Below are 23,146 nucleotides of genomic sequence, written 5' to 3'. Positions count from 1 at the left end.
TACTGTACATAATGCTCTGCAACTTGGTTTTCTTCATTGAAAGCTGAGTTCTGGAACAGCTGTTCTCAGAGGGTAGACCCCATACCAGCAGCAGCATCATTATCACATGAGACTTGTTTACAAATGCAAATTCTTTCTGCCCTGCCCCCCACCAGACCTCCTGAATCAGAAATCTGGGGACAGGACCCAGCAATCTGTTTTAACAAGTCCTGCAGGTGATTCTAATGCACACTAAAGTTTGAAAACCTCTGTTTAAAATCTTTCCAGGTCAGGACATACAGATCTATATATTCTTTTTAATGGATGCATATCACTCCACAGAATGTATATATCATAGTTGTTTAGCCATTCCCCTACTTAAGAGAGTTTTTCCTAATACAAAAACTGCTGTGATGAACATTCTGGTACATTCACTTCAATGATCTTTTGTAGTATGTCTGTAGATGGATTTCTAAGAGAATTGCTGTGCCAAAGTGTATTTTTAATGAGATTTTGATACTGATAAACTGCCCTCCAAAAGGCTACCAATATTACCATCAACAATGGTAATGCCTGTTTCCCCACATTCTTATGACACTTGTTATTAGCAGTCTTTCCCTATTTAACAAATGTAATGAGTGAAAAAAAGTGGCACAGTAAAATCACATGTTACTTGTAGGAGAGTGGAGTGTAGGTTCTGAAGTGGTAAGGTAAAAAAAAAAAACACATACAGTCAAAATTACCTCTGAAGATCTCTTACGAATATGCTATTTTGGTGACATACATACTCGCTTCAAATATGGACAACTCAGTCAGCGTTTTTCCTAGGCTATCTCTGGAGCTCCAGATGAGATGTTTGGGGGCCTTGTCATATGAAAAGTCCACATCATTAAACACCAGGCCCACACTCTGTTGTGGAGGAATCTCTCACATTAAGAAGGCTTAATGAGATGTGCCACCACCTGAGCAAACAGCAGGTCCCCAGCTCTCATGTTACCTTCACCTGGGCAGAGCTGGGTTCAGGTAATCTTCACACCCTATGAAGCAACTCAAGTGTGTCCCATTATTTTATTTCACACTTCCTTGATGTCTCTGTATAGTGATTTGAACAGTTTGAGCATCATGTTTCGATGGTCATTTATATTTCTTCTGTAGAATGCCAATTTCTATCTTTTATCCTTTTTTCAACTGGACTATCTTTTTCTTACTTATTTGGAGGGGGTCCTTATATATTATGGATATTAATTTTTTATCTGTTACATATGTTACAAATATTTTCCTTCCATCTCAGTATTGCTCATTGGTACTCCTTTATACACACACATTTTTCACATGTTTCATATGTCTTTCTAACTAGATGACTGTAAGACTGAAGAATAATGAATGTGTCTTACATTTTAAAATTTATCTCCTCATCCCCTCTAGCCACCAAGGTTGTAGTAGAGTTACCGATAGGCAGAAATATTCATAAACTGAATGAGTTACCGTACAGAAAAGCAAAGTTTTAAGCATATAAACCCCATATTACTCGACATTCAATTTAATAATTTGCACAGTTTCTCCTAGGATTCCTTCTTTCAAACACTCTGTCCATTGGCCACTGTTTTACACTACTACCACCAGAAGAAACCTGTTAAGAACAATATAGGACTGTTATAGCTCTTATTGACCTTTAATTCCTGACTCCACAGATGAGAATCCATCATGAACTAAGAATTATGAACTCACTACAGATCCCTAGTTACTATGATGCTTTCATAGAATTTGGGACTTCCTTCTCTCACTTGCGTCAGTCCTTCCACTCCCCCATGAGACAGAGAAAAGGATAAGCTCACTTCTATATACAGAGAACTGACAAAAACTGTTAAGAAATAGGTGAGAGATGAGCCGTGGAAAAAGATTACTTCAGAATATTCTAAAACAAGTCATAATTTCTGGCAGATATCCTACAAAAATATAACTAGTTTAAAACCAACAATAAACCACCTTGATCAGTTACCTAGAAATCCATTTGTTTAACTCAGGGAGTGTACCAGGAAATGACATGGATTAAAGTTAGCTTAAAAATTAAAATTAGATGCTTTACTAACTTTAGATGTGTTTCATCTTATAGCCAGAGTGGGCATTTAATCTATTACTCTAGAAAATCCAAAAATTAATCTTGTATTAGGCCAAATCACCAGAGAGCTATACATATGAACTGCACTGTTTTATTAATTTTGACTGAATTTTTCTTTATAGTCATAATATCAATCTACATTGAAAAACCGTTGTTGGATTTACCATGAAGATGATAGTGAAAACATTGTTTACTACGTTACCTATCCTGAGCACTCTGCTTTTGTTTTTAATCTTCTGAACACTGTGAAAATCATGTAACTGATTTTATTTGGATTTTTGCCTTGACAGCTAGGAAGCTCAGAAACAAATGTGTGGTCCATGAGTGAATAAGGAAGTATGGTGTGCATTTTGTTTATCACCCTCCCCTTGGCTTAATCTTTTTCCTATGTTTGTTTTCTATCTATGCAAATTCCTTCCCTCATGTGTTTTCATCTCGTTGCATAGTCTGCATTTTCTTAAATGGCCTTAAATACTTTTTGGAATAAGCCAAGTGATGGAGAGATGGATACCTAACTAGAGAGAAGAGAGAAATCAAGGTGTAAGAGTGGAAGCTAAAAGTAAGCCCTCAGTAGGATCACAGATTTTCTTCAAGCAACAAACTCTGGCATTACCTGAGCTGTAATCCAACCAGGGAACTGAAGTCCTTTAACTCCCTGCCTGTCTCTCTACCTTGAAACCCCTGGTTTGGGCGTCTCTCTGACCTGACAGCTCCTTTACTTTGTGTACTGGCCCCTGACTTGCCTGACCTTGACTGCCTTCTGCTTGTGACTACCCACACCTTGGCATGGGGACCTGGGGCCCTGGCTGTGTTCCTAATAACTTTAATTTGCTGATTTTGGCCCCAGCCATGCTATAATTACTCCCAAATTCACATATGATGTAGGTTTTTATCACACTTACCTTCCAAGTTATACAGAAAAGTGCTTTCTTTTAGAATCTTTTTGGAATGCATGAAGCTTTTCAGAGTTTTAGAGTCTCCAGTGGTGTGATTTATAGGCAAAGAATTCATAGTACTCTGAAATTAAGGCCAAGACTTAAAAATCTAGAGGAGCTTCAAATTCTTTAAGTGTCTGTGTCCAACCAGAGGGAGACTTTGGAAGGTGAGAGGACAAGAGACCCCTCTATCAGGAGGCAAGAAAAGTTAGAGATGGAGTCCTGTTATGAAAGCAAATTTCAACAGCTTTCTGGCTCATAATCACAGCATTCTAAATATGAATCTGTAAAATCTTAAGAAACCTTTTTAAAACCTCTGCCCTCATCAATTATCTCCTTTCATATGTCATTTTCCACCTCTCCGCCTGCCCTTCTGTTTAACCTGATTTCCCCACATGACAGTCCCTTTCACTTTATTTCACCTTTCATTGCCAAGCTGTGCTCACTGCCCTCAAATCCACTTACAGCTTAACCTTTGCCACTGGCTTTTGCTAATCACCCTGCTTCTACTTTCTCCCAAAGTCAGGCAGTCATGAAAAGTTTCTTAAATGTCAAATCCAACAGACGTCCTCTTGCCAATTTTCATCGTACTTATCCTTTGAGTGTGTGTGACAGTAGTAATAATAGTAGCTACTATTTATTGAGCACCTACTACATGCCAGGGCACTTTGCCATATCATCTCTTTCCCTCACAGCACCCAATAACATTGATATTATCTCAGCCAGAAGAGTTCACATAACTTACCCAAAATCACACAACCAGCAATGGAAGAACCAGGATTCAAATTCAGGAATGTCTATGTGGTGGATTACAGATGGCTGCAAATTCTCTGCCAGTCCTCCCTCGGAGAGGTGGAGTCTATTTTCCTTGAATCTGGGCTGGCCCTGTGATTCGTTCTGACCAGTGGAATGTAGCAGAAGGGATGTGTGTAACTTCCATGCCAGGGCCTTATGAGAGCTGCAGCTCTGCTTTCATGCACTGGGAAGTTGGCCGCCACAAAGGGAGTTCAACAACCCTGAGACCACCATGCTGTGAGGAAGCCGGTGGACAGGGGAGGCCACGTGTAGGAGCCCAGGGCACGTAAGTGAAGACTTCTCAGAACTCCCGGCCCAGTCAACTACTAGCTGAATGTAGCAGCTCCAGCTGAGCCAATACTCCAGCTGATTCTCACTATGCGGAGCAGAAGAACCACCTACCCAAGCCTGAATTCCTGACCCACAGCATCATGATAAACCATCAACTGTTGCTCAAGTCACTAAGCATTTTGGCCATTTAGGGTTGTTTGTAATACAGCAATAAACAATCAAAGAAGTCTGATGCTAAAAGTCTATGCCACCTGGCCTCTCTAATTTTCACTGTCTCCTATTTTCCCGTGAACCCATTTCTCTTTCTCTGTTTTCAGACTTATTTGATGATACATCTACTCTCAGTTACCTCAGAAGTACTCTTTATTTTAAACAAATTTGAGCACACAGTATGCATACAATTGTGGTCCTAGGCGCTATGACAGATATAAAGATTCAGAAAGGTATAGTCCTAGCCCTCAAAGGCCCTTACATCCAATCAGAGAGATAATCAAACTACACAAATGACCCCAGATACACAAAGGAGTGAGTAAAGATGGATTTGAGAGTGAGAACTTGACATGGAAAAGCCCAGGTTCAGGGTTCTGACTGGAACCCTCAGATTTACAGACAGGCCTCAGTACACGACTGGGGTAAACACACCCACGGAAACCTGGGGATGGATCAGCCTTGATTTCTACCTGCCGACTGTGCCCCACAAGCATCAGCAAGTCCAGACACCTGTGCCCCTGCGACCCCTCCCCTTCCCCCGGCGGTGTGCTGTCTTGCTTGGGCCCTGGCACAGCCTCTGTATGCCCCCCTTGCCTCCTTGCTCGCACTTTCTCCAGTTCATCCTTACTCTGTCTCTAGAGGTATCTTGCTAAAACACAGGTGGAGTTTCTGTCACTGTTCTCCTAAAGGCTAATGGCTTCCAGTTCTCTGCAGTCCCAACAAACTGCTCCAGATGGCCGTCAAGACCCTCAGCACGGGGTTCTCCAAGTCACTTTCAAGTCCCAACTCTTATGCCCAAAACTCCAGTCCTGGACCCACTTTTGCACTTTTCCTCTGCTCGTGCTCTCACTTCGCTTCTGAAGTATCACCTCATCCATCCGTAATGGTTCAGCGCAGGTACAAATCCAGGCCTTCCTGGATCTCCTTGGTCAAAATCATTTCTCCTCTTACACCTCCACAGACTTGACACCTTCCCTCTGTCTGCCTTACGTGTGCTCTTCGTTACATGAGGGAGTTTCAAATAGATTGTGAACTCCTGAGGGCAGAAGCTCTGCCTGTCTGATCTCTGCATCTCCACAGGTTTGAGCAATCCTTCATACATTGTCGGTACTTACACATTTATATTCAATTGATGGTATCCTAAATATTTATATCTTTAACTTTAAACTCTGATTAAGCTTGCCCAATCTATTTTATTCTCAAACATTTGTATCCTCAACCCCAAAGATGCAGATTAACAACTGAGATTATCAAATCATCCTAGGTGGGACGTAACATTGCTAAATATAGAATCATGCCACAACCAGGCACATGTTTCTCTAGAACATATTTTTCATACTGCATACACTTCATAATGAAAGACTACATCATACACATAACAAAGACCACGGTCTTATGCATGCGTACTGGCAGCGCCCTACTAATAACACTCACAGATACAAATGACCACTGAAACTTAGAAAATGTATTCTTTATCTCCTCCTTCAGCTACCATCCCATTTTTCTGCTCCCTTTAGAGCAAACTTATCAAAAGAGTTGTCTCTAATCACTATCTCAACTTCCCCTCCCTTTTTGAAATGTTTTATTATGTAATATATCATGTATAATCTAAAGCTAGTGTAACTACCACCCAGCTCAAGAAACAGAATATTGCTATCACCTCAGACTCTACTCCAATTTGGTTTTTATCCCCATAGCTCCACTGAAATAGCTCTTGACAGAGTCACTAGTTTCCTCCATGTCATCAGATCCAATAGCCAATTCTCAATCTGTATCTTACTTGACTCATGAGCACTGATACATTTTGAGCATTCTCTCTCTCTCAACCCTTCCTTCTTTGGTTTCTGGAGTACCACCCTCTTTTAGTCCCCCTCTTGTCTCAGTGGCCACTACTTATCAAACTCCTTTCCTGGTTTCTCTTCATCTTTCCCATCTCTAAATGTTGGAGTCACCTTCAGGAACTTGTACCTTCTTTATCTACACCCACTGTCCAGGTAAAGTCTACTAGACCCATGACATTAAATGTCATGTATATTCTGATGACTCTCATCTGATGACATCAGACCAGATGTCTCCACGGAGCTCCAGACTCCTGTTTCTCACTGCCTGCTCAATAGCTCTACTCGGATGACCAATTTGCATTTCCAACTTAATGTCAGAAACAGAGCTCTTAATTCCTGCCCCACCCCCACCAAGTCAGCTCCTCCTACAACCATCTCCACCTTAGAAAACAGCCTGTTTCCAGTTTCTCCAGGCAACAACCTTGAGATCGCCTCACTTTTTCTCACGCCCTACATCTAATCCATCAGCAAGCCTATGAAATCCACCTTCAAATTATATCCATAATCCAGCTACTTCTCACCACCTCCACCTTGGTCCAAGGTGCCGTTCTCCCTTACCTGTGTTATAACAGGTAAGAGCCTCTTACCTCCCTTGTTTCTCTGCCTGTACTCCTACCCACCCCCCAACATTCCATTCTCCACGTACTATCCAGAAGATCGCTTTAAACAGAAGTCATTTCATGTCACTTCTCTACTCCAAACTCTAATGGCTTTTGATCTCTTTCATAAAAAATCCAAAACCGTTACAGTGGCCTACAAGGCCCTGCCTTTCTCTCATCATGCTCCAGTTTGGCTTCCTTGCTATCCTAAAACACGCCCACCTCCTTGCCATCTCAGGAACTTTGCCCTTACTTTTTCCCTAGGCATGGCTTGCTCCCTCACTCCTTTTAGACTCTCCCCTCTACCTTATCAGAGAGGCTTTTGCTCAGCACCTTGTATAATAGTAAATCCCACCCCAGCTGTCACCCTCTACTCCCCTTGTCCCACTTGATTTTCTTCAGTCAGGCACCTATCACCACTTAGCATATTACATATTTTGTCTGTTTATTATTTCTCTCCCCCACCCAAAATAAAAACTCCATGAGGACAGGAAATTAGTTTTGTTCACTGCTGTGCCTGACACAGTGCCTGATCACAGTGTACACTTGATGAATACTGATCAGATGATTGAATAAATTAATTCCGAGCAACAGTTTACAGTCCATTTGTAAGTAGGTCACTATTCACACACATGCTCCTAGTTTTAACTAGGAAACTTTTACATTTTGCCGAACTTACTTGTCAAATATTTTTTACCCTAGAGTCATTCTTCCCTGACTTGTAATTTTGTGCCAGATGCACTGATTTTTTTTCAATGCCTTTCCAGTTAGAGAGCTTAACATTACCAAGCCAATGAACTATTTCCCTGTTCATATACATATCTATTTACAGTTGGGTTTTTTTTTTTCCCCTCTTTTAATAGACACAGAAGTACCAAATGTGAACTTCTGGAAGGAAGTGAAGGGGGAGCAGAAGGAAGACCATGATCTCCAGAGAAGTACATCATCATCAAGGCAAAGACACAACACACTTTCCACCTGTTCCTTTAAAGTCACCGGCAGAATGGTGAGGCATGCCAAATGGAGGCGGGCCACCAAGGCAGAACCAACAACAAATCTAGTGATGAAGGGAAAAGGTCACTTTCTCCACATTCACCCCTCCTGGCCTTGAATTTGAACTGAGGAGTCAGAATGTGTGGGACTCAGCCATGTATCCCTCTTAATTAGCCACATCACCTAGAGAAACTCTCAGCCTCTGGGCTTCTTCCTCTGCTCATGATTGCACTGGATTACATCAGTGGTTTTAAGCGTTTTAGGGTCCTGAACCCCTTTCAGAGTTATGGACCACTGTATTAGTTTCCCAGGGCTGCCATGACAAAGTACTACAAACTGGAGGGCTTCTATTTTACCTCTGTCAAGACCGTATTTCCAAAGAAGGTCACATTCTGAGGTACTGAAGGTTAGGACTTCAATATAACTTTTGAGGAACACAATTCAACTCATGACAACCATCTTCCTAAAAATGGTCCATTCTGCATTCAATCTTGGGGAGTTTACAGACCACTTGAAGCTCACCCCCTGCTACATATCAGCTTCTATTAACTGTATGTTGTGGAGCAAACCTTAACTCTTTTGAGCCCTGAATCCTCAACTTTAAAATGACAAAAACCTTACCTATCAGAATTACAGTAGAGATTCAAAGAAATTACATTTAAGACAGTAAATGTGAATTGTGAAGGGACAAATGATTTTAGAACTATTTACAGTGGCTGAACTAGGGCCCAAAGCTACGTTTAGAAGAGTGTGGTCTCCAAATTTTTTGATTGTATATTTTATCAGTAAGAAATTTTTGAGTGTACCCTCTAATAACAATTTCCTTTCTTATCAATTGTGTACAAGTGTTACTAAATTTAAAAAATGAATAAGATGAAATAAATAATATATTTTTTAACATTACTCCAAAACATTCAGCAGTTAGACTGCAGAGATTTCAATGTGTCGTACTAATGACTTCTTGCACAATATATACTGAGGAAGAGCTTTATCATTAACAGTAGTGGATATAAATCCATAGTTCAGATAGTCTTCATGGTAATTTTGAATTTTAAAAGCTGATTTCTTGGCATAGCTGATTAGCTTATCATTGTTTTGAACCTCACGTGGCTGATGAAGAGCTGTCCTAGGAGGAGCAGTGTCATCATCTCAGCAAGTTTTTTCTGTTGCTCGGATGTGCTTCCATTAGGAGAATCAGAGACAATCTGAGGTTGCTTTGCAGAAATCTTTTAAAGCCACTTGTCCACTCTGTGAAGATCTATTTAGTTGACACTTGATGGCATTTGCCATACAACCACTTAATGAAGCACCCTTTAACCTCAGTGCTTTCTAGGACTCTACACTTGAACCTACAAGTGGGGCCTTCTCAGCCCCTTGGCTGTGGAGCTCCCTCGTGATTCATCTGCAGATCAAACCAGAAAGGACCATCCAACACATGGACTGAGTGAAGGCGCCAGGGTCAATCTTCATATTCAGTAATAGGAAAGCATAATTTGTTTCTTGGTTTTTAGATTTAAAATGCATAGGTATAGAAGACTTACTAGTTCCTCTCTGCACCGAGATGGGCTGTCCTGTATCCTCCCACCCTGCAGACCACTAGACAGTCAGTACCTCTCCTTTATTCAGCTTCAACCTCAACTGTAGGTTCACATGAATAAGAGCATCTATTGACTAACTCATGCAACCAAAAGGATTAAGTTTGGAGCAGGGGAAGTACGGAGGAGGGTGGAGGGGGTGGTGTAGGTTTGTTTCCTTTCTGTCTCCTTGGACTGATTAAAAGAATGATGATAAAAATAGAAGAACCTGTTATTCTAGAGGGATTTGATGCTACTCTGTCAAGAGAGGAAGACCAGGAGCTGACCAAAATGATGAGGCTCTGGGCACAAGTAGAGTTGCACAGGGACGCAAGTGACGGGGTCTAGCTCAGAGCCAGAGAGGCTACTTCCCTTCTTCTGGGTGGAACCAGTGCTTTGGCCTCCAAAGACCAGAGCCTTTGGGCGTAAGCAGAACCAGCAGCCCCACAGGCAGGGGTGTTGAGATGGCGTTTGAGAGGGCAATAGATGTGGGCAAAGAAGAGTCAGACATGAGAGAAATAAGAGGGCAGAGGTCACACGATGGTAGCTCAAAATGGCTGTGGCCACAAATGGAGCACACCTTTGAAGATTTCTAAGAATTCCTGGGCAGTATTCTGAGGGGTACTGTAGGCAGAATAATGGACCCCAAAGATGTCCGTGTCCTAACCCCCGGAATCTGTACGTTAGGTTACATTCTTAGGCCACATAGCAAAGGAGAATTAAGGTTGCAGATGGAATTACAGTTGCTAATTAACTGACCTTAAGATGGGAAGATTACCGTGTGGGCCCAATGTAATCACAAGAATTCTTAAATGGGGAAGAGGAAGGCAGAAGAGCCAGTGTCAGAGTGATACAATGTGGGAAAGCCTTGACCAGCCATTGCTGGCTCTGAAGATGGAGGAAGAGGCCAAGGAATGCAGGTAGGCTCTAGAAGCTGGAAAAGGCAAAAAATGGATTTCTCCCTGGAGCCTCCAGAAGGGACCTCAACCCTGATGACTCCTTGAGTTTAGTCAGATTCTAAAGACATCTGACTTCCAGAGCTGTAAGATAATACATTTGTGTTGTTTTAAGCCACTTACGTTTGTGATCATTTCTTATAGCAGCAGTAAGAAATTAATAGAGGGGATGTGCACCTCAGATCTTGCTATTATGGGGCTGCGCCTGAAGACATTAGAAAAATATATAAGTCAGTATTATCCTGCAGATGCTGAGTGACTTCCAGAAATGTCCAAATCAGGCAGATTCCCTGTGACTTGGTGGCCTAGAGGTAACTAACTTCAAACCTCTCCTCAGTCCTTCAAACACTAGGCTTCCCATCCCCTCACTCTTCCAGAAGGAAGGCGTATAGAAGGGGTGGACTGCAGGATAAGGGCAGCAGGAGAGGCCACACCCACTGAGACTGATAAGTAATACAGCATGCATGCTGGAGCTTCCAACCCAAGGGACAGGTGGCACAGAAAGAGGGGTAGGAGGGGACCAGGACTCCAGAGAGCAGAACCAGAATTCACACCAAGAATATGAGCCCAAAGTAAGCAGGAGCTGAGGGTTTGGATGCAGAGGAAGCGATAAGGTCACAGGGTCCAGGAGGAGACCCTCCCACACACACAGTACTCCTCACCGTTCCCTAAACTGGCCACAAGCTAGGTGTGGAGCTAAAGAACAAAACCTGGATGAAGCCTGGTGGAAGGCAACACCTGTATCCCAGAGCTAGGACCAGGCATGATGCTGGGATGCCCATCTGTCCTCTGTGCAGGTGGAGAGGCCCTTGGGACACGGAAAGCACATAATTCTGCTCCTTGGATTGTGCTCCACTGTGCTTGGCCCTGCCCAGGAGGACACGTGGGTCTTCTGGGACATCCTCACCTGCCTCACAATACCTGTCCCAGATACGTGATAGGCCACCACAGCTACTTCTCAATGCCCCAAGTTCTACTTCTACCATGCAGTTCCCTTTATTCTCAGATGGAGCCATTTCCTTTCATTCTGGTACTCCACTCCACAAGTCCAGAGTCTGGAAGGAACTCAGAGAAGAAATGCAGAGCTCCGTTCTCCATGCTGAGCACTGTGGAAGGGAGGGACTCTTCCCTGCCCAGGTAGGGCTGGATGGGGAAGGAAGTCTTGGCTCAGTGGCCCAGAGCAAGGGAGGGGAGGAACTCTCATGTACCCACTTCCTATCTGAGTCCTGCTAGGCATGGTATGTAAGAACCTTGATTCTACAGAAATACCCCCTGGGGGTTGATGGAGTAGAAGTCTAGCCAATGTAACCCTCCCCCACTACCCCCTCCCCCAGGACTCTTACAGGCCAAACATCTCACTCGTATCTCCAACCTTCTAGCCCTAATCATGACTTGGGCAGCTGTCCAGGAACAACAGGCTCCAAACAAGATAAAATTGCTGTATTCTTTTCCTTGGGCTGCTGTAACAAAGTATCACAAACTAGGTGCTTAAAACAACAGAAATTCATTCCCTCACAGCTCTGGAGGCCAGAAGTCCAAAATCAAAGTGTCATCAGGGCCAGGCTCCCTCTGAAGCCTCTAGGGAAAGCTCCTTCCTCATCTCTTCCAGCTTCTGGTGGCCCAGGTATTCCTTGGCTTGTGGCACTGTGGCCATCTTCCTGTATGTCTTTGTCTTCATATGTCTGTGTGTCTAGGTCCAAATCTCACTCTTCTTTTTTTTATTTTAATAATTTTTAAAAATATTTATATATTCATTCATTTATTTATTTTGACTGTCTTAGTTGCAGCATGTGAGATCTTCATTGTAGCATATGGGGTCTTTAGTTGTGGCATGCAGACTTCTTACTTGCGGCATGCATGAGGGATCTAGTTCCCCGACCAGGGATGGAACCTGGTCTTCCCCGCATTGGGAGCGCGGAGTCTTACCCACTGGACCACCAGGGAAGTCCCTAAATCTCCCTCTTTTTATAGGGACACCAGTCATATTGGATTAAGGACCCTCTCTGCTCCAGTATGACCTCATCTTAACCTAGCTAATTACATCTGCAATGACCTTATTTCCAAGTAAGGTCAAATTCTGAGGTCCTGTGGAATTAGGACTTCAACATATCTTTTCGTGGGAGACATACCACAATTCAACCCCAGACAATCACCACTGACTATTCTGCTGAAATGCTTTTTTTCTGCTTCTACATTCTTCATAATGTACAACACACTCCCATCCGTAACACCTCTAATTTCTCGACTCTCAACCAGGGGGTGGGGATGGGGAAGGCAGGAACCAGAACTTTCAGGGGAGACACTGTAGTTTGGAAATATAAATAAACAAACAACAGTCTAATAGTTGTTTCAGGGCAGGGTTTTTCTCAACCCTGGTTGTACTTCAGAATCGTCTGGGGGAACCTTAAAATACAAAACAATATGCATATTATTACAAATGTATATATTTGTAAAAATTAATTATATATTCATATAAATGCTGCGTTTGACTCCAGACCAATTACATTGGAATCTCTGGGGGTGGTGCCTAGGCGCTGGTATTTTTTAAAGCTCCCAGGAGATTGTAAGCTGCAGTGAAGATTAAGGACCTCTGTGCTGGGTGAGACCGGCTGCTTAGGGAATGGCTCCGGCCCTGCAGTTGGTGACTACTCACGTTTCCCTCTGTTGGTACCCATGAAGTGTAGGGAGGATGCTGAAGGAAACGGTTTACACAGGCCTTGTTATCTGAGTGCAGAACATTCTGCTTAAGGATGGTACCATTTTTGCCCCTTGAGAGGTGAAAGGATGGACTGGTGACAGAGCAGGAGCAGAACCAGAGCTGAGTGTCCGAATCCCAGTTTGAAATGCCAGCTTCAGGCCCGCTAGAGTTCTGTCAGGGTAAGACTCTCTGGCAGCAGCTTGAGTGTGGTGCCCAGAACGAAGCCATCATTCCAAAGGAGGTCTGGTTGGGATGGAGCCAGTGTGGGCTGGTGTTTGTTCTGACTTCCAAACGTGAACCGTGAAAGACTGTCTTACTGTTTGACCCCTACTGAACTTACAGCCACAATTAAACTCATTTTCTGCCCATGAATTCTCAAGCCATGGCTCTCTCAGCCTATACAGCTCACCAGAGTTTGCAAGCCTACTTGCTTGTTAGGGAATCCCATTGTTCTTGGCAGTAGAGGTCTTTGGGGGATTCCAAGTCTGCCATGCAGCATACCAGCTACCCTTATGTGACCAACAGGCTACTATGTCCTCCAACTCATTACACATTTTAAAACATTCAGCAGGCAGGACAGTCAGCAGAGCCCTGCCCAGGGCCTCCAGGACTTCCCTCCATGTTGACACCCACACCATTACCCAGTGCTCCTCAACACAGTCCTTCCTGGGCTATCTATGATCCATCAACATCACCACCACCATCCTCCAGCCTGTGTTTCTCCATCTTGGCCACAAAGACATCAAAATAGATTTTAACCTTAGGGCAATATTCCAAATATATTCTGTATAAAACAGTCCCCATTTGCTTTCATCTTGCAGTAACACCAAACAAGGACATTAGTCGAACATAGCTTATTTTTAGTGAACCCATGACAATTCCTAGTGATCACAGCTTTTCCTTCTAGGAATTCATAAGCTATTCAAAGAAAAGAAAGAATCTTAATAATTAGCCCAGCATAAAGTCAAGCTCACCAGATAGTAGTCTGCAGGTCCTGCCTTCTTCCCTTTTCTGAAGAATTAAAACACATTCTCCCTTTCCACTCCTCTAACACTGTTCCTGTCCTCCAGAATTCTTCCAAGATCACTGTCAGTGGGTCAGCAGTCTCATCTGCTCAGTCCCTGGAGTATCACTCCTCCCAGCCAAGAAATTTGAACTCATCTGGAGCAACGAAGTGCTCTCCTTACAATCCCCTCACCTGGCTTGGGTTTCAGTCTCCCTTTGCCAATGTTTATAGCCTTTGCAGGCTGAGCTGGAAAGAAATCATTCCCTCTGGAGGAGAAAGTGGTAGCAAAATGAAACCCAATCTTGACAGAGCTCTTACCATTGTCTTACCTGGGGACATGAAATTTCCAGAACCTGGGGGAAGGTTATACCTACCAAGAGGGCTGAAGGGACCCTGTAGAGGGAGGCAGCCAAGCCCCCATCACACAACTCACCCACCAAGCACAAAGCTGCCACAAAGATGGAACTGAGAGGAAAGGAAAAGCCCTGCAAGCCTCAGTTCTCAGAGGATGACAGTATCACTACTCATTGTAGACATAATGGGAATGGGGACCAAGGCCAGCTCTGCTCCCCAAGGGGCAGTCCCATTATCACATTCATGGGTATGTATGGGGACTGAGGGGGGCGGTCCACATCTCTTAGGAGTGTGTCTGTTAACAAAGGAGTTGTGACAATGGATATTCAAGGCAGATTCCTTCAGATAGACACAGTGGAAGTAGTAAGGATTTACTGAGAAATCAGTCTCCATTCTCAATTTCCCATATAATCATCAATCAGTCAATTAACTAAAACCCTCAAATGATTGATCTCACAGGTGGTTCTTTTGAATGGAAGGTGTCAATTCTTGAGCTACAAGGGAAAGTAAATTCCTTACAATATAAATACACTTTTGAGATTTTTTTCTTTGATAGCAGCCAGCAAAAATGGAATGCTTACTATATACTGTTCTGAGCAATTTACATTCATTAATTGCTCACAGCAACTCTATGAGGCTGATACCATTCATATCTCCATTTTACAGAGGAAGAAACTGAGGTGCAGAGACAAGTGATTTGGTCAAATTCATACAGCTTGAAAGTAGTAGAACTGGTATTTGAACCCATGCAGACTGACTACAGAACACTGAAGTAAATGAATTGTAAAAACAGCCCAGTTTTCTACCCCTTCCTGCATCTATGCTTGGAACCCTGTCACCAATGTGAGAAGTGCCCTGGCTAGCCTGCTAGATGATGAGAAGCCACACGTAGCAGAGCCAAGTCGTCCTAGACAAGGCCATCCTAGACCAGCCAGCACCCAGCCAAATCCCCAGCTGACCACAGCTGCACGAGGAAGCCCAGCCAAGATCCACCCGAGAACCCACAGACTCATGAGAAATAATAAATGATTGCTGTTTTAAGCAACTAAGTTTGGGGGTGGTCTGTTACCTGCCAGTAGATAAGTGACGCAAACCCCAATGCTTGACCACTATGCTATATTTTCTTTCCTAGGACGCTGGCTTCACCTGACTCCAGGATTCTCCAGGAATGGAGAGCTCCAGCTGTGATGAGCCTTCATCCAGACAACCACCTTACCACCCTTCATCCTTGTGCTGCCCTGCCCCACCACTATGCTAACCCATGAAGACAGTTTATAACTATTCTTCACCTTTACTCCCCGGTTTTCTTTGGAATCAAGAGGAAATGAGGGTGCCTCAAACCCTTTGGTACTATTTCGAGCTCTGTTTCCTTGCCTACCCTCTTTGCCCATCTCTCCACCATTTAGGAGCTAAATGGGAATTAGCCAAAGTGGTGCCAAAATAATGAAATCAGCGTCATGAGGGAGAAAGCGCAGATAGTGCTTGAAGTCAGCACCTCGCATTCACTGGCCTTTCCCTTCTCTCAAGGTGGGCCTCTTACTCCGGGGGGATGGGGACAAGCACTCCCTGGAGGCATGCTTCTGCTGTGCCACCTGATCCCTAGGTGAAACCCTGCAAAGCTGAACTTTCCCTGCCCATCAGGATTCAGGGGGGGGCAGCAAGCTACACCTCCACAGGAACTAACAGCCCCAGCTGCTCAACTCTAACTAAAAAAGAGTTCGGAAACATGTTCCACAGAGCAGAAGCCTTCTGGGGCGTTTCTGCCAGCTGCCTCCAGCTACTATGTTATGTTCTCAAGGAAATGGAGAGGATACCCCACGGGGAAGGAGGGTACCCCCAAGGCATCATGAGGGGGAGGGATTACAATCCACTAAAATGCGACTAGAAAAAACCCGAAGAAAGAAAAAGACTCATAAAAGACCATGGTTTTTCTACTGGAGTATTTCAAAACTTTTTTTGCTCTTAGGCACTCAATAAATGCTAACTGATGCTAATTCTTCTAGCTCTCTTGCTTTATCAGTGAAGCTGTGATTGTGAGGGTTTGTTGCTCAGGCCAATAGCTAAGTGACCTGGGTTGATGAAGAGAAACCAAAGTTCCCCCAGGGTAAACCCAGCCTTACTGTGCCATTAAACACCCACCCCCCCCCCCCCCTCACTCATTACACTCCAACAATAGTTTAGCTTTAATTTCTTTTCCTTATATTTCACAGCCATAAGGGAAAATGTCCTGTGACAATTCTGTAATACTAAGACAATTACTGGTGACTCAGGACTCCCTGCTGCCTCTGAATCTTCTCACAGCTGAGGAGCTGGCTTCCCACCCATGTAGGAACAATTTGCTTTGTGAATTGGGAAATTCAGAATAAAAGAAATCTTTACCCTTTAAAAATGATAGAAATTCAGATGAAATTAGATGAAAACTCAGCCCAGGGAGTCTGTTTCAGAACAAGAGTCAATTGCTGGCATTGAGACCCACAGAGACTCATACTTTCTGAGCCCTACCGTCCACAGCATCCAGGTAGCCCAAGAGTATCCTCCGTGATTTCTCCTCCTTTCTCCTTTTTCCTGGGTATCCGACTTCTGCCCATTTCACCTCTGCCAATGAATGGGGGAGGGGACAGTAAACTATGTTCCCCTTGAGAGAAAAAAAATCCCTGTCTTATTCACCTTGCAACTCAAGCACTCAGCCCAAGCCTGGCTTAGCATGAACAGAGTTAGAGATATCCTAGATTAGAGGGCACGCTCGTTCCCAAGTCCCCAGCAGACTGTGTTCCAAAGCACTTTTGTAAATGGGTAGTTTAGAGCTTGGAAAGCATTTTTTTACATAAGCATGAAGTTCTAGAGACAGGCTATGTCCTCAGACTCAATTATAAAACTCGAGTTGGCCATAAGAGTCTAGTAATGGACGAAAAGTGAGAACTTCATGTATTCCATTGCCTCCTCCTAAATAACCATTTAAAATAGCTTCTGTGAGAAAACGCATTCCAAATCAGGATGCCAGAAGCAGATTTCCATCTACTCCACAACCAAAGCAAGGTTTTCCTACTGAAAAAATAAGAGGAAGATGAAAGGGAGGAGATGCTGCCCCTACCAGAAACAGCCCTGATGTTCATGGCAGGTGCAGGTTTTGCAAGGAGGGTGGGATAGGACAGAAAGCACTGGATACCAACAATGATAACCTGAAATTCTTTAGTTCAAACACTGGTCTTAAGTGTTCTAAAACAGGAACTAAAAGGCAGATGCTTGAAGGGGAGTTTGGAGAAGGGAGGGATTTCCGGTTTGGGAGTCATAAATCAATGAGCCAAGGAGGGCCTGTGCTCACCTATGATGACTCTCAATTTCTGTTCTTCAGTTCCTTGACTGACACACTCACTGATGCTAATAAAATTCTAACTCTCAGGTTTACTGTGTCAGTTTGAAATTGGGAGCATGGAGAAGGAAGCTGGATTGTGAGCTTCTTAAAGGCCAGGATATCCTATGCATTTCTGTCTCTTTTTTTTTTTAAAGGAAAATTTTATTCAAGCCAAATATAACTCAGGGACAGCCTCTCAGAAAGCTCCGAGAACTGTTCCCCCCTATTCATTTCTTTATACTCCAGTCCCCTTGGTGCTGAATTCATAATTCATCAATAAATGAGTAAAATTTAAGGAAGGTCTTTAACTTTTCAGTGTAGTTGCAAAACATGAGGGCTTTGGAGTCAAACTTCACAGATTCAAATCATTTTCCTTCCATAGGTTCAGGACCAGCGACTTTCTCCCAGGGCTTCCAGTTTTCTCCTCTAGAAAAAAGGGTGGTGATAGCACTTACCTCAAGGGTCACTGTGGGAATGAATGCATTTGTATTTGTGAATCGCATAGCACTGTGCCTGCCACATAAGTCAGCACTCGATAAATCTAAGCTATTGTGTTCCCATCATCATGTAGCTACTTGTCCTATATTTTGCCCCCCAAATTAGTTTCTCAGGGAACGTGGTGAACATGAAAGTTGGTTGGTGCAGTGTGTTGAATTGTGGCCCCCTAAAGATATGTCCCCTTGGAACCTGAGAATGTGACATCATTTGGAATAAGGGTCTTTTGCAAATGTAATTAAGACAAGGATCTTGAGACGAAATCATCCTAAATTAGGATGAGACCTAAATCCAATGACGAGTGCCCTTACTGGTCAGACAGAAAAGAAGACACAGAGAGATAGGGAAGAAAGCCACGTGGAAACAGAGGCAGAGACTGGAGCTATGCTGCCACAAACCAAAGAGCACCAGAAGCCACCAGAATCTGGAAGGGGCAAGAAGCAGTCTCCTCTAGAGCCTTCAGAGGGAGCAGGGCTCTGCTGACATTTTGATTTTGGACGTCTGGCCTCTAGAACCGTGAGAGAATACATTTCTATTAAGACACCAGGTTTGTGGTCATTTGCGGTGGCAGCCCTAGGAAACTAACTCGCTGGGTAGTTTGGAACAACCTAAATTTGGTGAGGAAAACAAGCCAGAATATAAACTGGAATTACCACAAGTTCTTCTCCCAAATCGTGTACTACAGGGAAATTTCTCTTTACGAAGGAAAAATCACTGGCTTCAGGGACTGGAATGTTCAAGCCATTCTTTCCCATCCACTCCCAACCGAGGACATTTCTGCTGGGAATCTTGAAAACACTCTGTATTTTTCCACAGGAATGCGGTGGAAGCACTCAATGTGCAGTAAGACTCTGCACAGAGTCAGCAGCTATGTGGCCCCAAATAAATGCGCAGGTGACATGGCTCCCAGTCCTTGTCCAATAAACACACCCACGCTAGTCCCTGCTGTCTCCCTGACCCCATCTGTGGAGGTCCAAGAGGTCATTAGCCAAAGACTCCAAGCTAAGGAAAGATACCTGGTTGCCAAGAAATGTACATAATTGTATACTCCTAATTCTATGGGTTCTTGCAAATAATCTATGAAACAGATCTCCTTTTAAGTGAAAAATATATCCTGGTCATCTGCAGGATCCTTCTAAGCCTTTGGAATTTACAGTCCTCAGGAGAGAGTCCTGAGAGAGATGTTGTCGAACCCACTGATGCCTAGAGAAATGGTTTTCATTCATTTCCTCTCTTCTAACTCCTGGAGAGAAACAGCAGCAGACAGAGCAGTGACTGTCAGAGAGGGGTGACTTTTTTAGAGCAAAGGCGTTAGACAAGATGACACATGCTGACAGGCTCAGCAAACAGTGGCTGCTCTGCCAATCAGCAGACAATTTCTGTGCGTCTGCAATGTAGGAAAGATTGTCAGTCACGCAGTGTTTCAAAGACAGGTCACGACGACCCCGTGTGTCATCTTCTAATGCCAATCAGCAGACAATTTCTGTGTCTGCAATGTGGGAAAGATTGTGAGCCTCCGTGTTTCAAAGACAGGTCACTACGACCCCGTGTGTCATCTGCTAATGTGAAGGGCAAAAGAAAGGGCAAGGTGGGTGGAGGCAGAGAGGGGACAGCAGGAGACCCCTGTGCAGGCAAATCAGGCACATCCAGGCAGGTCTCGACTCCTATTTCATGACAAAGCCTGGGGAGCCCATGTGATCACCTGCTTCACTGACATCTGAGGCTCCCACCTCACATGTAACCAGCACTGCATTAATCCTTGTCCTTTAGAACTCGTGAAAGTCACTTCTTCCCTGACTGAGGAAAGGTCTTTTCCTTCCTTCCTTGGTAATTTACTCAATTTATTTCCAGTCAGGAGAGGGTTGTAGGGAAGAGGAGGAAGCCACACACAGTACTCTGGCCCCCAAGAGTGCTCTGCAGTGGACTTCATCGTTTAATTGACGAGAATTCCAGAAGACCGACAACACTCATAACCAAAAAAAATTCTGAAGCCTAATAGATTCAAAGGATTTTTGTCATTACCTGTCATTTACTCTTCTTCTATTACAAAAGGAAATGCTGATAGAATGAGAGAGCCCCATGAAACATACAGGTAGATAACCTAAGTGCCTGTTTAAAGTACGCAAATGTTAAATTTCTCCACTTTCCATCAAAGAGCTTTTCTGAGGAAAGGATACATTTTTACCACTCAAGATTAAGACAGAGTATACACATGTGCGTGAACACACATGAGACTGCACTTGGTCGATCTACAGCCCTTCATAAGAGAACTGCATGATTCTAATTAACAGGATACTTTTTAAGTAAATAACTTAGTGATTATAAAAAGCTATACAGTACATACAAATATGTTACATTTTTTTAAAAAAACCTCCATCCTTCCTGTCCAGAAATGTCCAGTTGGCCGTTAAGGTTGTGATAAAGGCAAAGTGTTGAGCACACGTAATCACACTGAGAGTCCTGCTAACCGACTAGTGTTGACGTTCCCTAGTTCAATCTGATTCATCTCTTGCACAGGAACCAAGAGATGGTAAAAGGGTCGGAGATTACACCAGAAGGAAAGAAAGCAAGCTTCAACCTACTTTGGGATAAGGATCCTTGTCACCCCAAGATCCTTTTCTAGCAATTGCTCTGTTCCTGAAGTTCGCCCTGTCCTGAGGCAAGCAGTAGGGGGCTTGGTTATTTGTGTTTCAGATCTGGAAGCTTCTCCCAAGATGGAAGAAGCGAGGGGAGTGAAAGTATAAAGGTTATTAGATATCAGAGGTTTGGCTGGGCACCACAAGCAAGCTAAGAGGAGTCACTGGAGATGAAGGGTCTGTTAAACACACACACATTTGCATGTACACACACACACATACACTTTCTAGGCTGCCTCATATTTATCACCCTATGAAATTTCTGAACAGTTGCTCTGTACACAAATGCACACTAAAAATTAAATAAATAAGACTCAGAGAAAAAACATATCCAGGTAGATGATCTCTTATCAAAAGTACACATCTTGCTAATCAGAAACCACATCTTAATTCTGATAACTGAGAAATTATGTGGCTACAGTAAATAAAGAGTAAACCATCTGTAAAAAATCAAAACACACAAATCATCCCAGATACCAGTTCTCATTTCCTGACATATTACTGTACACAATACTGTTTTGGGATCCTTCATTCTTACATTGCTTTGAACATTCATCAGACTATTAATTTTAAAAGCCAGGAGCTCTGTCCTAATCACCAGAACCTGTTTTTGTACTTTGGAAAAGGCGAAAAAACCAACTCTGACTTGGGTGGGAATCATTTTGGGAATAATGGTGGGTGGTTGTTCACATCCGGATTAAGTATAAAACGATAACATTATGATGATGAATGCCACAGAGCCTCATCTGCATATAAATAGACCTAATCAGAAATGCAAATTGCAATCAGGAGACATTTTTAAAGACTGTGATAGCTGTGTGATTGTGCAGATAAGGAAAGGTTAACACTTGTATTGTTAAAGCAGTTAAGTGGCTCCCAGCCGGCCCAGGGCCTTCCTTTGAAAGAGACATGTGGAAGATACAAATCTCCCAACCGGCAACGCTCCTGGATGCAGCTTTCCAGAGCTTCATTTTCTATAACTAGAGGCTTGAGCAGGCCAAACATCAGCCCTGTTCTGATGAAAGACAAACAACCAAACCTCTTGGACAAACCCTTAATGAATACAGACAATAGAAAATAAAATGGCATTTAAATACCCTTCAAATAGATCTCTTTCAGCACAATTGCCCATTGAGACAGAAATTAAAGGATGGGGAGAAAGTCACGACTGATGTAACATTTTTCTGATATTTTTTAGTGCTGGCATACATTTTATTTCATCCCTAAGTTTTTCAGCATACTGGAGAAAGAGTGAAACTAGAAAAAAAAAAAAAAAACCAGACATGATTATATAATTTAAAAAGAAAACACCAGTATTTAGACAGATTACTTAATCCAACACCACATTTTCAGTCTTCTCGTGCAAAGCGCAAAAAATGAACATGTCAAAAAAATTAGAGTACTGAAAATATGCAATTGTTATGACATAGTCCTATCACTTTTAGAATATGTTACATTTCAGGAACACCCTCTCCCCCACTTTCCTGCATCTGCCCCCACTTCCCCCCAAAAAAGAAATACATTTTACAATCAGGCTTTCACAGGTTTGGAGAGAAATTGTTTATGAACAATTTATTATCCTTAAAGAGCCTCTTTCACAAAGAACTAATTAGCCAAGAGCGCCATCTTGTGTCTTACCTTGGAATCTTAAAAAGCGTTTTCACAGGATGCATGTCAAAGAGGGGAGGGTCTCCATCCCCCAGTTCAATAGCTGTGATCCCCAAGGACCAGACGTCACAGCGAGCATCATAGGAAGAGTCATACTGCTGCTCACAAGCAATGACCTATCAGACAAAAGCAGGACACAACACATCAACCCCACCCACTGACACCACAGATGTCCTGAAAGGCCCTTGGCCGATCTTAGCCCCCTTCTCAGTTCCCTTGGCTATACCGATATTAAATTCCAGTAATAATAAGATGTCCATTTTCTAGGCCTTATTTGTGTGACTGATTTATCATCTGATATGTTCATTAACTTTTAAAAATGTATCAGTTCAGTTCAAGAAACATGCATTGAACCCTCTAGATACCAAGAACAGTGCAAGGGGAGGCACAAGGGTGAATACCTCACCACAGCCACCCTAATGTCCTTTAAGGAAAGGCTTTGTCTAGATCCTTCATCTCATTACCAGCTGCTGAATTCAACAGTGAGGAGCAACTGTTCTCAAAGATGCCTACCTCCTGCACAAAGTCCCTAAGAGCACAGCATTTGAGCAGAAAGCTGCTGGGAGACTGATGTGCTTAACTTAGAAGAGGAACCACTCCCTCCCGTTCCCCTTTTCCAAGAAAATCGGCCCCCTCCTCAAACCC

General features: G+C 43.3%; 1 protein-coding gene across 1 annotated transcript in view; it reads right to left on the bottom strand.

Annotated features, from left to right (window-relative positions):
• The window catches only part of MYO3B (myosin IIIB), a 407,127-nt gene that overhangs the window by 325,779 nt on the left and 58,202 nt on the right, over nucleotides 1-23,146 (bottom strand). The window contains exon 7 of the mRNA XM_004267283.2: nucleotides 22,472-22,617. Within this exon, the coding sequence (XP_004267331.1) occupies nucleotides 22,472-22,617 (146 nt within the window). The remainder of the gene's footprint in view (nucleotides 1-22,471; nucleotides 22,618-23,146) is intronic.

Source organism: Orcinus orca, chromosome 7 (genome assembly GCF_937001465.1).
Source record: "Orcinus orca chromosome 7, mOrcOrc1.1, whole genome shotgun sequence".
NCBI classification, from domain to species: domain Eukaryota; kingdom Metazoa; phylum Chordata; class Mammalia; order Artiodactyla; family Delphinidae; genus Orcinus; species Orcinus orca.
The sequence above is the reverse complement of the archived record's forward strand: the minus strand, read 5'-3'. Positions and strand labels throughout refer to the sequence as shown.